The sequence below is a fragment of the Choristoneura fumiferana genome, chromosome 15, assembly GCF_025370935.1.
Source record: "Choristoneura fumiferana chromosome 15, NRCan_CFum_1, whole genome shotgun sequence".
In the NCBI taxonomy this organism is placed as follows: Eukaryota; Metazoa; Arthropoda; class Insecta; order Lepidoptera; family Tortricidae; genus Choristoneura; species Choristoneura fumiferana.
Window position 1 is genome coordinate 14978123 of NC_133486.1, and position 17228 is coordinate 14995350.

Genomic DNA, 17228 nt, shown 5'->3' on the forward strand with positions numbered 1-17228 from the left:
AATCATATCGGGGGGTTGCTGAAAACGGTCAGTATTGGTGTGGCGTTATTTATTGATGGCCTCTTATAAAGATAAATGGTTTCTTGTATCTGTTCTCCGCCCATTGCCACTTCAGCTTGCATATTTTTCTAGCTATGCCGGTGGTTCCGCCACGGAAAGGAACTCCGAGCCTTGCTCTCTTCGCAGTTCGTTGTGAACCTGAGCCTGTTTAAAATGCCAATACTATGGCTATATGTACGTATAAATAAACATTGAAAATTGAAAGTTACAGTCCTGTAGCTCTAGCGGTTTTAATTGTGTTTTAAGATGGGTTTGCGGAACCCTAAGCGACAAGAATACTAAACAGAACAACACAGAAAAAATTATGTAGTAAATAATGTGCATAATTTAATAGTAAACTTTAACCAAGATTCAGGGTCTGTACACAAATGACGTCATTGCAAAGATAACGCTGTATGAATAACTGGGTAATTAATTTGTAATGTTTAGTTTTTTGTGGTTGGTTGGTAGGTACTGTTAGTAACTAAACTACAATGTTACGAATCATCAGCCGGAAGATGTCCACTGTTTAATAAAGGCGTTCCACTTGGGGCCTTAGCTGACGCGGTTAGCACGGAGCGGGTGGCCGCCTGTTGAACAACAGTACGAGCAGCGCTTGTACTAACAGCCAAATATGTGGTCTACCACCCTAAAGTTGATAATCGTTTGCATGTCATAAAACAATAATGCCAATAGACGTGTCTGTCAACTTGAAAGTTCGACTTTAGCGACACATTCATTTGATAGGAACTTGTTTAAAAATTGATAGACCACTTATTTGGCTGATGGTACCTGCACCCGCGATGCACCCGCGCCGGCTAGCGTAGGCCCTTAGAACGCAATAATGAATGACGAGACGACTCGCCACTTGCCACACAAAAATATTTTATTTGTTAGGTAAATAGACCTTACAGTGGCAAGGACCTCCTTGTAAGCTTGAAAAAGCCTGTGTCAGGAGGCACCGCTCCTCCAACCTCCACCCCGCGTTCCCGCGGGATAGCGATAAACGAATTCTACGCGAACGGACTCGCGGGTAACGGCTAGTAGTAATCTATGTAGATGCAGTGAATAATGTTTTGCCGTCGTATTTCGTCGAAAAAGTTCGTACAGAAGTTAACACTTGACAGATGGGCGTGCCTTCAGTCAATTTCCAACTTTGACAACATACAAATAAAGCCATTTTTAGTATACCGCTACCCGCGTTTACAGATTATGTAAAAATTATTTTATTTGTATGACGTCAAAGTTGAAAATTGACTGAAGGCACGCCCATCTGTCAAGCGTTAACTCCAAGTAATCGTACTGTGTTTATCTTTCTTTCTCAATAAGGTTCAGTAAGCTATATCGGAAATACAAACTGAAACATGGATGCACAGAAAAACTAGAAAAAGAGACCAGCCAGTCAAGTGGTGGTGTAGGGGTACAGCACGCAGCACGGAATGCTGAGGACCTGGTTTCGATTCCCAGCGCTGGTCTCTTTTTCTGGTATTTCTGTGGATGTCACGGGATGACCGAAAAAGTAACAAAATTTGGAGTTGAAATAAAAAATACAAAAATACTCCAAAAAACAATCTTAATTCATAGTCAAAATACCATATACGGGACTTATCACACTATTTTTATACAAGTAATATTTACTTCGACGTTTCGGCAACGTTACAGTCTTAATTAGTTGCAATCTTAATTCAGTAAGCTAGTTGAGAATGTAAGTTAAATACGAACTATACGATTATATCATGGACAGGGATATTTGGAAATAATTCCGATCCGCATTAGCGATCCCTTCAAATAGCGAACCTACTGTGTTAAAAATAAAGTTGTGTTAAATACTTGTGATGTATCATATCATTTAATAATATTGTAAATCTGTTTTAAAAAAATATATACCTCGTTGAGTTTCTTGCCGGATTCTTCTCAGCAGAGGTTTTTCCGAACCGGTGGTAGGTTTTTTTTGACATTCATAAGTGCTTGTTATAGCCTAAATTGAATAAAGATATTTTGACTTTGACTTTGACTTTGAACTTTCCGACAAAATACGATGGCACAACATTATTTACTACATTACCTATGTTTTATTAACTACATACTAATGAGAATTTTATACATACTGTTACTTTCTTTTTCACTGGCCACCGTCTTAGACCACGTCGCTACGCTACGTAGCATGTTATAATTATTATAATCGTGGGTTATACTTATAAAACGACGTAACTCCATTTCTCGTTATAACATACATCCTTTTAGATTAAATTAAACTTAAAATTCCTAGATAATACTGATAGATAATATCTATATCTGACTAACAAATAACACACAACCAAATCTAGTTTAGATAGACTTGTGTAATTTGGGTGCGGCTCCTTAAGGCGCGGCCACATGCAAGTCGCTCGACGCTCGTTTCCAGTGTCAAATCTTGTCACGTGACATACAGCGATAAAGCTGATAATGTTGAGCTTTTCGCTGAAAAAAAAAATCTCTTCAATATCGGCAAAAACACTGTTATTTTTTTTCACCACACTTGCTCTTAAACAGTGTCGTAACATGCAGGCTACCTATGTCGCACGGGCGGTACTAGAATTACGAAAATCTAACAGACTCTCGTTCGTAATTCCTTGTTTACCGCCCTTAAGACACAATGTACTATTTCATTATCTCGCAATTTCTTTTATTTGTACCAATGCCACGACTGCTACTAAATGAGATCAAGAAATCAGCTTCCAAGCAGCCATCTTCTCGCTGCTGCTCGACACGGCGACTTGACGCTACTTTTTTGAGTTGCGGGAAATTCAAAATCACATTCGAAATGGGGTCACGTGACCAGATTTATCGCTGCAAGCGAGCGACTGGATGAGGCCGCACCCTTAGCTATAATAACATTTGATATAACTTTAACTATAGTTAGCCTACTTGTTATTTGTTTTCAATTTTTAATCAAATTGTCAGTACTTTGAGATTGAGGTCAGAATTTTTATTAGGACATTTAATTGTTCTATATTGCAACCCTGTCCATGGGGGTGTAGCCATGGAATGTAGCTAGTATAACGCATGTAAGTTACTAACTTGTTTTAAATGAGAACAATATGATAATTTTTTATCAACGGAAGCTGGTGTGCTGTCTATGATTCATCTGATGCGCGACCTTTGGTGTACTTTTGTTTGCTTTGATAAATACTCTTTTTTATAAGGTTTTCATTTAACTGGCAATGTTAGCACGGTTATTTCAAATTACCGTGCTTTATATACCTAAAGCATACTAGCCTAGTGCTAGTTCTAGTCTTAGTTTTAGGTGGTACATTTTTGGAGCCAAAATAAACTTTTCTTTCTTTCTTTCTTCTTTCTAAAGTTTAAAAGGCATAATGCATCGACATCTATGTACAGTCAAGTGTAAAAATATGAACTTAAAAATAAGTACCACAGATTCTTATTCCGACGCAGTAAGGCCGTAGTAACATATTTTTGAGTGGTTCCAATAGATACTTATTTTTGCACTTGACTGTACCTTACGACACTAGACTAGCTGTTCAGAACAAATATTACTTTGACACAACCCCTGTCACGGACATCAACAAACTATAGTGAACTGTTCACAAAACCGCGCTGTGTTCATAAACTTGTGAGCAAAAATTTGATCAAAAATATCTGAACACGACTATTGTTAACGGCGTAGAAGCGTGTTCAGATATTTTCGATCAAATTTTTGCTCACAAGTTTATGAACTCGACTGTACATAGATGTCAATGGCATAATGGTTATTTGCTGATATTTTTCGGTGAAACTATTAATTATAAAACTATTAGTTAATCCATTAACCTATATAAATGATGATAAATCGCCGTAATGTTTATTTTTGTCTGTTCGTTATTGTCAAGCCAAGGTTTGTGTTAAACATAATAAAAAAGACCTTAAAGAAAATGGGCACGAAGCCGGCGGGCACCTATAGTTATTTGTGTCACAAGGGAGCAAAATGGTGTATTTACGGCGAGGGCGTACATTGAATCCAGAATGTAGCGAAGGATTCTACAATAGAATCCTGAGCGTAGCGAGGGATTCTAAAGTAGAATCCTGAGCGTAATGAGGGATTCAAGTGTTAACGCCCAAGATGAAAATAATTTTGCTCCCGAGTGGCTCATACTACTTTTCACACCGAGCATTAAGAAACTTGAAAATAAAATAATTTTAAATAGAATTGAAAAACAACCAGCATAGAAAATGGCGTGCCTTTACAATTATCAACTTCAAAAAATGCCATTTGCAATAAAACACTTAGAAAAGCCTTGAACAGAAAAGTTGCACTTTGCTCCCTCTCGACAGGGAGGAAAAGTTACTTTTCCTAAGGAGAGGTGTGAAAATAGTATAAATAGTATAATCAATAATAATCATAATGGCACGGTTTCTGATATATTTTATGGACTTTGTTATGACAAATTAAATTCTGGGAAAGGAAGCGGCACTGTGAGCCGTTACTCGACATCCCACCTGCAATCCTCTTGTACACCAAATGTAAGTTTTACCGCATAGTTATATCATTCCGTGCGTTTTCCAAAATATCTTTTATCCTAACCGAATAAGAGCTATAACGCAAACGCGTTATCGCAAGGACATGTCGCAAGTTTGCTTAACGCTACGTGCCTCCAATACTGCGGAATGCTGTAATAACTTGTGTCACTGTACAATGTATTATCTATATCTACAAATACGCCTATTTGCACTGCTGTCCCTATACGGAGTTCGTAACAGCGTCGTTCTCGCTCTAATGTTAGTTAGGAGTGAACAAATTGAATCGTGATTCATGACCCAGGCTGGAATTTCTTATGATTTGCTTGACAAAATTATGAGATGTCAACATGACATTAGTAGCACAAAGGTTCCACCCTAGTAAAGTCAAGGGCAAAGACATCAAGATTGGTTTTAGGAGTATTTTTGTATTTTTTATTTCAACTCCAAATTTTGTTACTTTTACGGTCATCCCGTAAAATCCATATCGCAAATACAAACTGAAACATAGATGCACAGAAAAACCAGAAAAAGAGACCAGCGCTGAGAATCGAAGACAGGTATACCTCTACACCACCACTGGACAGGAGTACAGACACAAATTTCTCCTATGCACCACATATCTCAGCTTGTTTGTTTTCCTATTTAAAAATAAAAATGCAAAAATATGTATATACGGCCTTAATGTTACGTGCATAAAATAGTGTATACATATTTTTGTAACTTTGGCCGTGTCGATATCTTTGCACTTGACTGTACGTGATTCAGTTTTTTTGACAGCATAATAAATAATAGTGGTCAATTACATTGCGCGCCCTGTAATAAGGCTTTTAGAACAAACTTTACCAGATGGCCTAGTGGTTAGAGAACCTGACTACGAAGCTTGAGGTCCCGGGTTCGATTCCCGGCCGGGGCAGATATTTGTATGAAAAATACGAATGTTTGTTCTCGGGTCTTGGATGTTTAATATGAATTTAAGTATGTATCTGTCTATATAATTATATTTATCCGTTGCTTAGTACCCATAACACAAGCTTTGCTAAGCTTACTTTGGCACTAGGTCAATTGGTGTGAATTGTCCCGTGTTTTTTTTTCTTTTATAATTATTTAGGTACATAATAAATAATTAATAAACAAGCTTAGTTTCGCCTTTGTCGGACAAGACATGGAGGCGATGGAGCACATTATATAGGTACAACTGGTTTGTGGCTGACAACAACAAAAGTACTTCGGTCACGTTCCTGAAACCTTAACTATTTCTCGCATTTCCCAACGGCCTACTCATGTACTTACTCCCTTCCACCCTCCTGACATTTGATATGTTATTTACGTATATTGAAGATGGGAGCGATCTTTCCAAGATATAACCTAGTGAGGGGCGCAACCCCTCGTATAATTCTGCGCCCTACACCATTAGCTACCCTCAGTGATATTGCCTAGCCGTAACAGACGATCGAACGGTCCGGCGGGCCGAGAGAGACGCAGCCATCTGTTAGAATGGGATATCCATACCACCATCTTATTCTAACAGACAGTTGTGTCCCTCTCGGTCCGCCGGACCGTTCGATCTCCTGTTAAAGCTAAACGCTCAAGTGCGTTAGCCATTAAGACAATAAAGGTGCAGCCACATGCAGTCGCTCGTTTGCAGCGATAAAACTGGTCACGGGACCCCATTTTGCATGTGATTTTGAATTTCCCGCGACTCAAAAAAGTAGCGTCAAGTCGCCGCGTCGAACAGCGACAAGATGGCCGCTTGCAGGAATGATCTTGGTCTTGGAAAGCTGATTTCTTAATCTCATTTATTAGCAGTCGTGGCAGTGGTACAAATAAACGAAATTGGAGGGAATGAAAAAAAAAATGAAGCCGTGGTGGCCTAGTGGTTTGACCTATCGCCTCTCAAGCAGAAGCTCGTGGGTTCAAACCCCGGATCGCACCTCTGAGTTTACGAAATTCATGTGCGGAATTACATTTGAAATTTACCACGAGCTTTGCGGTGAAGGAAAACATCGTGAGGAAACCTGCACAAACCTGCGAAGCAATTCAATGGTGCGTGTGAAGTTCCCAATCCGCACTGGGCCCGCGTGGGAACTATGGCCCATGCCCTCTTGTTCTGAGAGGAGGCCTTTGCCCAGCAGTGGGACGTATATAGGCTGGGATGAAAAAAAAAATAACAGTGTTTTTTTCCGAAATTGAAGAGGTTTTTTTTTCTAGTGATAACATTTTCAGCTTTATCGCTATATGTCACGTGACTAGATTTATCGCTGGAAACGAGCGTCGAGCGACTTGCATGAGGCCGCGCCCTAACGATTACCTTCTGTGGTGTCATTCAGGGATGGCTTGAGGAAGATTGGTCGCATAATTTTTGAAAGTCATAATAATGTTTGACATAGTTTTTGCTAGTCAAAAGAAATAGGACAAAAACATTACATTATGTCTTTCGACAATTACGCGAGCCGATATGGACCCTTGAGGAAAATGTGACTCTCCTTAAGATGTCTGTATGTATTCATCGGCGGTGGCGGATCATTTCCTATTCTCGTTTGCCTCCCTCTAGTGTTGTGGAAAACGCTAATTCGAGGCTTAAAGACTCGAACCCTAAAGACTCGAGGCTTAACGACTCAAAGGCCGCAAAGACGGTTTCTTGCATCCATACGCATATAATAAGCCAATTTAATTGTCAAATATAGTTTAAGTTTGAGACTCTGGAGTCTTAATACATACATAGGGGCGCGCCTTCGTGAGTTGGTAGTTTGCACCGCAACAGCACGCCACCAGCACTGGCGTTTCCTATGCTACTGCCTTGCCTACTCAATGAACGCCATAGACTGACTGAATAGAATTGATAATTGATCGTTCACAATCATATAAATAAATAAATATAAATATCCCGGGACAATTCACACCAATTGACCTAGTCCCAAAGTAAGCTTAGCAAAGCTTGTGTTATGGGTACTAATCAACGGATACATATAATTATATAGATAGACACATACTTAAATACATATTAAACATCCAAGAACCGAGAACAAACATTTGTATTATTCATACGAATATCTGCCCCGGCCGGGAATCGAACCCTAGACCTCAAGCTTCGTAGTCAGGTTCTCTAAACACTTGGCCATCCGGTGGTCTTTAATCTACTCGTATATATAGTGGAATAGACTTTAATCTCGTGTTTTATGTTGTTACAGAGGCACGCCCCGATTGCAGAAAGGATGAGTAAAGACGGTTGAGGCGCTCGCTACGCGCGCCAAAGCAAACATGTCGTTCTTTAACAATCTGAAGAAGGTAAGTGCCGGTTGTAAAGTTAAATTCAAATTTCAAATCATTTATTCAGTAAATAGGCCGCAATGGGCACTTTTACACGTCATTTTTTAAATTACCAGCGCTTTCGGAAAGACCATCATTGCCAAGAAGAATGCGCCGCAAGATACTTGGCAGAATTTTTTCAACATAAAATAATTACAAATAAAATACTTAATAACTGCAGTATACAATTAAATAAAAAAAATACAAAAAATAATAATAATAATACAGGGATGTATGGGTCCCTTAGTTACAAAACTAAACACTAACTATTATCTACGTTCAGTGGAGGTTTAGACTGCAGGGCTACTCCGAAACTCGAAGTTCGTGTCGTGTGGTCCCTCTCGCTCTCGTATCAAACAGTATAAGTGTCAGAGGGACCGCACGACACGAACTTCGAGTTTCTAGTTTCGGAGTAGCCCTGCTGCTTCCAACGTCATATATATTTTTTTTTAATAATCTAAAGATGACTATATCTGAGGCACTGGTTCCACCGCCGACGATGAGCGAATCCCACTTACATTAAAAATGCGAAAGTTTGTGTGTGTGTTTGTATGTTTGTTACTCCTTCACGCTAAAACGGCTGGACGGATTTAGATGGAATTTGATAGTAGATAGCTGGACATCTGGAATAACATGTAGGGTACGTTTTATCCCGATTTTCCTACGGGATAGGGGTAAAATCTCGAAATAAACAAATCGAAGTGTCAAATTTCATGACTTTAAGCCCAGCGGTTGTTGTTTCGAGATTTTATCCCTATCCCATGGGAATATCGGAATAAGAAATAGCCTGTGTTCTATTCCAGATGTCCAGCTATCTACATACCAAATTTCATCAAATACATCCAGCAGTTTCAGCGTGAAGGAGTAACACACATACTCAGTTACTCACAAATTCGCATTTATAATATTAGTAGGATTAGGCTGCGTTTCCACTAGAGATGTGCGAGGATTGTGTTTGTCATGAAACGATAGAAACATTTCATTACTTATCTTCGCTCATCGCATTTCTAGTGGAAACAGCTCGGCGGAGCTAGGATAGGGAAATGAAGCGTTTCTCTTGGTTCAGAACACATTCCTTGCAACGACTCCTCGCACATCTCTGGTGGAAACGCTGCTTTAGCGTGGTTGACGTTATTTCTTTTAAATGTTTAAAACAAAAAGTGTTCTATTATTTACTAAGTGCATGGTGGGAGTTTTACTTGAATATGATTGTGAACAATCAATTATCAATTCTATTCAGTCAGTCTATGGCGTTCATTGAGTAGGCAAGGCAATATAAACGTCTGTTAGCGCTAATCAGTCGATCAAGGCTCTGCTAAAGTTAGAGGACCGTAGACCCTCCTTTATCTCCGTGCTAAGTCACAAAATGGCCGCCACAAGTTTGAACAGCTGACTTTGACAAGAGCAAAAAACCATACCGAAGATATTGTTAGTGAAGGGTGAAGTTACGCAAAGATTAAAAAAAAACCAGGAAAAATTATTTTCAGGAATTTGTATTTAAAAATCCTCTAAAATGACTGCTACTTTACTACTTTACTAACAATAAATATGTAAAAATAAAATAAGGATGATAAACATAATTACGGCTTTTTGCACTTAAACATAAACATGCGGATCGGAAATGGCGGGAAAACAAACATCTCGCTTTTTTTTTGCTGCTAATTTGCTGTCACTGCTGACAATTTTTTTTAATTATCGATGAGGCCATTTTTTGTCTTTGATTTGTCAGATTGCCAACATAACGCGTCTAATCCGTCTATCAGCAGCTCAACAACTTGCAGACTGCTAGCAAGCGTTTATGAATCTTACTTCTTGACAACCGTCTAACAAGTTTAATCAATCTGCTAAGTACAGACCGATCAAACCTCGATTAAGGATTTTTTATGAATAGGCTGTAAGACAACGTGTGAGTACGAAGTGTACTCGTGCCAATTGATAATTAGCTGTGGAGGATCGCGCCTTCGTGAGTGAACAGATCTGTACCCTGGAATCGACCCAACGCACGCCAATGCGTCAGTTCCTTTTGTGCTTAAGAGCTGTGATGTCGTTATTCCAGGTGCTACACCTGGGCGGCGGCAATGACGCGAAGAAGAAGAAGGTGTTCAACAACATCCGCGACAACAGCGACCCCAATGAGTACTGGGACATGGTCGGCGAGCTCGGCGACGGCGCCTTCGGCAAGGTAATACCAACACCATTGTTAATGAGGGCTAACGTTTTTTGTCTCACTAGATGGCGCACTGTTGCGTGAGGTTTTTAAGTATGGCTTTCAAAGTCTGTTATTACGGGCGTGAAAACAAAGTTTAGATTAAAATCATATTTAATACACCTTAAAAATATCGAGCATGCCACAGTGTTGCATAGTCCCCGTTTTGTTCGGAAAAAAGGGAGGACAAAGGTTTCCGAAAGACAAAACTGTGTCAAAACACAGACATTCATTGCCCCGGAACGCATATTTGCCATAATTAATTTCAGATATTGCAGAATATTCACAAAATTATTCTAATTATAAATAAACCCGCGTAGCTCGCCCAAAAACTATGAGATTTGACATTTCGGAGACCTCACGCTACACTAGCGCCTCTAGCGGCGAATTCATTCGCGATAGCCCTCATTCAATTCAAATTTAGGAAAAGTGGCTCCATCAATTTTTTGATGATTCTGCCAGTGTCGAGGTTGACAGAGACACGGTGGGTAGGATGTCCAAAAATGAGATACTGCCAATAGGGATGTTGACACCACCAATCAATTGATGTACTTTTAATGAGCTGTCAAAACACAATTCTCCCATAGAGTTTGAATGGAAATAGCAACTTATGACGTCACTTGTTCGCACACTCAATCAACTAACTGTTTATTTGTTTTAAAGAAACAAAAAATGTAATCTTGCAGTTAATCGAAAATTAATCTGGTTTTCAGGGCTAAAATAAAGCGTTTATGAGGGCAGTATATTTCATTGTGACTTTGGATGCTGTGGTATTCCGATAAAGATACGACTTTTCCCGATGCAAATACATTCACTATGTCTGTAACTTATTGTACTGATTTGTGGTGCTCAGTAGGAATATTTGTATTGTATTGTATTATCAATTATAGGCTGTTCTCTCCCCAGGTGTACAAAGCGCAGCACAAGACGACCGGGCAGCTCGCCGCCGCGAAGGTGTGCGTGCTCGACAACGAAGACGACCTGGCCGACTTCACGGTTGAGATCGACATCCTCACCGAAGTTCGTCATCCGAATGTCGTCGAGCTGCACGAGGCTTATTTCATTGAGAACAAGCTGTGGGTGAGTGCCGGTAGATAATTAAAGCTTGAAACGCTTGTACCGGTTGTAATATTCGAGCTAGTATGATAGAGTCCGCATGGAATACCGCGCCACACTTATTTCCCGCGCGGTATTATCTTAGCTCGAATATTACAACCGCTCCGCCACCGCTGTCAGTGCGTTTTAAAGTTTAATATGGCGGATTTCACGATCGAGATTGACATCCTCACCGAAGTTCGTCGTCGAGCTGCACGAGGCTTATTTCATTGAGAAAAAGCTGTGGGTGAGTGCCGGTAGATAATTAACACTCTAGACTTTACACTTGTATTTGCAACAGACGCTAATTAATGGTCAATCAGCTTTTTAATGTATAACATCTTCTGAGTTACTTATTAAAAGTGTGATTTTATGGGGTACAAATCCACTAAAAGTTAGGAGTGGTGACGAGTTTTGAGACCATTTTTTCATGGCTTCATCGCGCATAATAATAGTATACATTGCAAACATTTTTCTAACAAAGTGTATTGGGTTACGGGACAGAATAACAACACTAAAAAGTTGGCATGTTGGCTTTCCGTGCAAACTTTCACTTGTCCAATTTTAACTCACTTTTAGTTTAGGTCAGATTTGTCAGTGTCACTTGCTTGTCAGTGCGACAGCCACAGATAATCTATAGAAGTATTAGGAGTTACCTGCGTAAGAACTATATTATAAAAAAAGCTTTCAGCCTTTATACTATAACGAAGGTCTGGCTGCCGTGATCTTAGTCCATCACCCGTTCCGTTCCGAACTCTATTATAATAGTGAATGATTATTTATTTATTATTTATTTATTTATTTATTTCTAATAAACATACATCTATCATTACAGTTACCCAATACGATAGAGTAGCAAGCTCCTTATATATTTAAAGTATATACCTAATTTACATTTATTATGTAATAACATCCGAGTAATATTGTTCCAGATGCTTCTAGAGTACTGCGACGGCGGCGCCCTGGACTCCGTCATGTCCGAGCTGGAGAAGGGCCTCAGCGAGCGTCAGATCGCGTACGTGTGCCGCGAGATGACGCGCGGCCTCGAGTTCCTGCACTCGCGGCGCGTCATACACCGCGACCTGAAGGCCGGCAACGTGCTCGCGACCATGCAGGGCGGCGTCAAGCTCGGTGAGTCGCGTGACGCGGAGTGACGCGCGGCCCGCGGTGCTGGAGTTGTCCTAGAGACAACACGGACAGGGTTATCGGCTTAGAAGATAATTCCATAAAATAATGATCTTTTATCTACACCCATATAGTAAATCCTCAATTATGCGTTCAAAAACCATAGGTAATGACCAGCATTACGACATTGGATTCTATTATGAACACGGCTGTATCGTAATGGTCATAACGATACAGAAATCTGTATCGTAATGAGATTTCATACATCATTACAGCACGGGGGGAGCGTTCCGCGACCACGTGCAGCAGCAGGTCGTCGCGCGCGCAGCTCGTGGGGCAGACATACCTACCTAGTTCTCGTTAATGCAGGTCATTCTCAATGGTTCTTGAGCACATGATAGAGGATTTAATATATGGATATAGATAAAATATTGTATGCAACTGTACGTAATTAGGCCTTAAAACACTCATGTGATCCTATTATGAAACTCGGCTACGCCTCGTTTAATAAACCCACACTCGTGTTTTAAGGACCCATATTACGATACAGTTGCATAAAATACTATTAACTACGATGTACAGTTGGCCAGGGGACGTACCAATGCCAATGCCAATTAGGCAGGTACAGTTTAATCGACACTATTTCTGTGTCGATTAAAATTGGGAAAATAAGCTTCATTAAAAAAGTGCAAAGATATCGACACGGCCAAAGTTACAAAAATATGCATACACGTCCTTAATGCTAAGAGCATAAAGTCGTGTATACATATTTTTGTAACTTTGCCCGTGTCGTTATCTTTGCACTTGACTGTACAAAAAAAAGGGATCTATCATTATCCCAAAATCGTCATTTCCTAGTAGCAAAATTTCCTTTCGCATATTAGCCTATTGTTAATTTACACTAGACGTATTTTATTCCTTACATGATTTTTTCCATTCGCAGATTTTCCTGAATGCTTTTTTACCGAAGATTATTTTCACAATCGCGTTTTTTCCCAATTTTAATCGACACAGAAACAGTGTCCACGGAGCCCCGCTAACGCGGAGCTCCTATTTTTATGTGGTTCTGCCCCTTCGGGCCGATGCAAACTTAACATAGCCTAACCTACCTGTTGTTGCAAATGTAAACCTATCTATAACTAAGTATAATACGTGTCCAGAGGCACGTCAGATGATTTGTTAGCATAGGGCAGTCGCAAATTAAACTCGATCGAACTACACGTATTTCTTTTAATAATCCAACAAATTCAAGCCATTCAAATCTCAACCTTATCACCAAAACATATGGTCACAATCGAACCGGATAACTTACGCTGCGGACACTCGCCGGCCGAGCTACGAGAACAAAAGAACTGCATTCCAAGCCGGCGCATCTATTCAATTGCATCGAACTTGAGATTATTACGAAGAAGTAAACAACTTTTATGGCTTAGTTTTAACAACATTCAATATAATTTGATTTATATTGTTTAAACAAAACTTTTGAAGAATACGTGAAGTAGGTATGGCTACTCAGAACAAAATACTCGCCGTGCTGAGATGCTGCTACTTCGTTTAAAAAACACAGCTTAATTTGAAGAAATGTCGAAGGCCAGACTAACGAAAGGATACATTGAGTCACGTATGAAAATTATCGACGATTACTGGACAAATTTTAAGGACGCACACAAACAATTGGTTAAAATTACCCCAAAGGAAAGTCGAGGAATTTTACCTTACTTTTTTAAACGAAGAGTACTATATCTACGAAGATTTGTATAACGTGCTACAAGGCGATTTAAGAGATATGCTAATGTGTTTATCACAACAATCAACGATGGATTCTGTAAATTTGAGCTTAGTGGATAGTGCACAAAATAACCTTGTACGTTTGCCGAGGATCCAGCTGCCCACGTTCACCGGGCGCTACGAAGAGTGGCCACGTTCCAGGACTTATTTATTTCGTTGGTGCATAACAATAAAACCTCAGTGACGTTCAAAGGTTACATTATTTGAAGACCAGTGTTACCGCAGAAGCCGAGTCGTTGTTAAAGCATGTGCAAGTTACGTCAGATATTATTTGCAAGCATGGAATATTTTGAAAACAAGGTATGGCAACAAAAGACTTAATTTAAATCACAATTTGAAGAGATTACTTTAATCAACGCAAATTACCACTCAATCAGCTGTTCAATTTAAATGCTTAGTAGATACTTCTACTGAATGTTTGAATAACCTTAAAACATGCAAATCGACACGAGCTCTTGGGATTCGATAATTATATTTCTGCTCGTCCAGAAATTGGACCCAGAGACGCATAAAGAATGGGAGAATTCGTACAAAAATGACTCCGAGCCGCTACCCACATGGAATGATTTCAAAACATTTTTAGAAACCAAATTCCGCACATTGGAGTTAATTAATGCAAAATACACGAGAAATTAAGCAAGTCAAAGAAAAACATTTTATGTTGCCACGCCGACTGTTGTTAAAAAATTGCGTTATGTGCACAGAGAGCCATACACTATGCCACTGTAAAGAGTTTACTACCTTGGAACCTACAAAAGATACGAGTACGTTAAGAACAAAAACCTGTGTTTTAACTGTTTAGTACCAGGACACTCAGCGTCAAGGTGCAGAGTACCTGTGTCCTGTAGAATATGTCAACGACGTCATCATTCCCTTCTACATCAATCTAATGAACGGGAGCTTGCGGGATCCATGAAATCTTCACAACCGCTAGCTTCAACACAACATGTTGTAGAAGACCAAGAAAACTAATAGCTAATACAATGATCGCGTCACATCTCACTACTAGACCTGGAATAGCACTACTAGCCACAGCTGTGTGGAAGCAACAAGCAAGCTGGGTCACATCATTCCACTACGCGCGCTAGTTGACCAAGGTTCCCAAGCATCGTTCATCAGCGAAAAAGGCGACTCAATTACTCAAGTTAGATCGACAACCAGCAAAGGAAGCGTCACAGGGGTGGGGTCTACAAGAACAAATATTAAACACGTGGTTCAGCTTCAACTAAAGTCACGGTGGGATGCAACATATGTCCTACCGATACAAGCCTACGTCATGCCTAAACAACTGACACGAAGAGATCCCCACTAAGGAAATTATGACACAACCCTGGCCACACCTACAGGGATTACAACTGGCTGACCCGACTTGGTTCACGTCAGGACCTATCGACCTTCTTCTAGGCGTCAAAGAATATGCAAGAATAGTACATCAACACTTAATTAAAGGTCCTCCAGGTACACCAAGCGCACATAAAACCGACCTGGGCTGGATTCTTTTTGGAGAAGTTTCATCAAAAGCACGAGAAGCTACTCACCTCGTTATGCATCATCAGGTTGACGTGGAAGACATGTTGAAGTCAATATGGGAAATTGACACTGGCACTAAAAGACACTTAACACAAGAAGAAAGGTTATGTGAAGAAAACTATGAAAAAACAATTAGCAGAAACAAAGAGGACGATACATAGTCAAACTTCCCTTTAAAACTGATAATCCACAATCACCCGACGGAACACAAAAGAGATAGCAACAAACAGATTTCTTCAGTTGGAAAAAGGTTCAAGAAGTCACCGGACCTGAAAGCAGAATACCAAAAGTAATTAAAGATTATATAGATCAAGGACACATGGAAGAAATACCTGAAGAAGAAAAAGAAACAAACAAATCAGTTTACTTACCACACCACGCCGTTGTTCGCGAAGACAAAGAAACCAGTCGGACGCGCGTTTTTTCGATGCGTCGTGTAAAGGAACGAACAATATATCGTGAACGAAGAGTTAATGGTTGGGCCTCAACTACAAGACGATTTGAAATCTTTTAATGCGATGGCGAATGAAAAAGATTGCATTCGTGGCTGATGTCGCACAAATGTATCGTCAAGTTTTGGTTACTTCTGAAGACACGGATTATCAACGAATTCTATGGAGAGAAAAGAAAATGAAGATTTAAGATTAGGAAGTCGTCTACTAAGAGTTACGTTCGGCACGGCACCAGCCCCATACTTAGCCGTTAAAACACTCCAGCGTGTTGCTACTGATGAAGGACATGAACAAGCAGAAGCTGTTAAAATAATAAAAGAAGATTTTTACATGGATGACTTACTTTCTGGCGCAGCAACTCCTGAAGAAGCTATATTGGTTGCTGAAAAGTTTCCAACATTTTAAACAAAGGTGGATTCCATCTGACGAAATGGGCATCAAACAACATTGAATTTATGAAAGCCTTTGATGCAACCGAAAGATCAACTAATGTTCATGTACAACTGAATCTTGATGGTACCATAAAAGCACTTGGAATATTTTGAATTTAGGAAAAGACACATTTCAATACAAGTTGTCTTTACCACGATGACAAAAAACATAACTAAGCGAAACATTTATCTGATGTACAGAAATTATTTGACCCACTTGGATGGATTGCACCTAGTACGATTATGGCAAAGATCTTGATTCAGAAATTATGGCTCGAAAAGGTGAACTGGGATGAAAACGTAAGTTCTGGTCTGGAACAAGAATGGAGAAAATAAGAGAAGATTTTGAACACGTCACTGATATTCAAATAGACCGATGGCTTCACACAGATCATTTGGACAGTAAAACATTCAAATCCATGGCTTCAGTGATGCATCGATGCATGCATATTCAGCTGTAGTCTACATAAGAACTGAAACAAGGCATAAATCAGGTGTAAGCTCGTTGCTGCTAGAACTAGGGTAGCACCACTGAAGACTGTTTCATTGCCTCGCCTAGAACTTTGTGGGGCGTTACTGCTCTCCAAGTTAATGAAGCAAGTTGGACAAGCAATGAGAATACCCACATCACAGATGCATGCTTGGACAGACTCATCCATTGTCATTGCGTGGCTTTCTGGAGAACCCAACCGGTGGAAGCCTTTCGTTGCGAAATCGGGTTTGTAAATCGTTGAAAAAACCTAAACAACAAGCATTGGC

General features: G+C 39.9%; 1 protein-coding gene across 1 annotated transcript; it reads left to right on the forward strand.

Annotated features, from left to right (window-relative positions):
- Nucleotides 1-215: 215 nt before the first annotated feature.
- Nucleotides 216-12297, forward strand: LOC141435914 (serine/threonine-protein kinase 10-like). The gene is made up of 5 exons (XM_074098750.1): nucleotides 216-234; nucleotides 7725-7821; nucleotides 9899-10024; nucleotides 10955-11128; nucleotides 12076-12297. Exons 2-5 carry the CDS (start codon nucleotides 7795-7797, stop codon nucleotides 12295-12297), a joined length of 549 nt encoding a protein of 182 aa, XP_073954851.1. The 5' UTR covers nucleotides 216-234; nucleotides 7725-7794.
- The last annotated feature ends 4931 nt before the right edge of the window (nucleotides 12298-17228 follow it).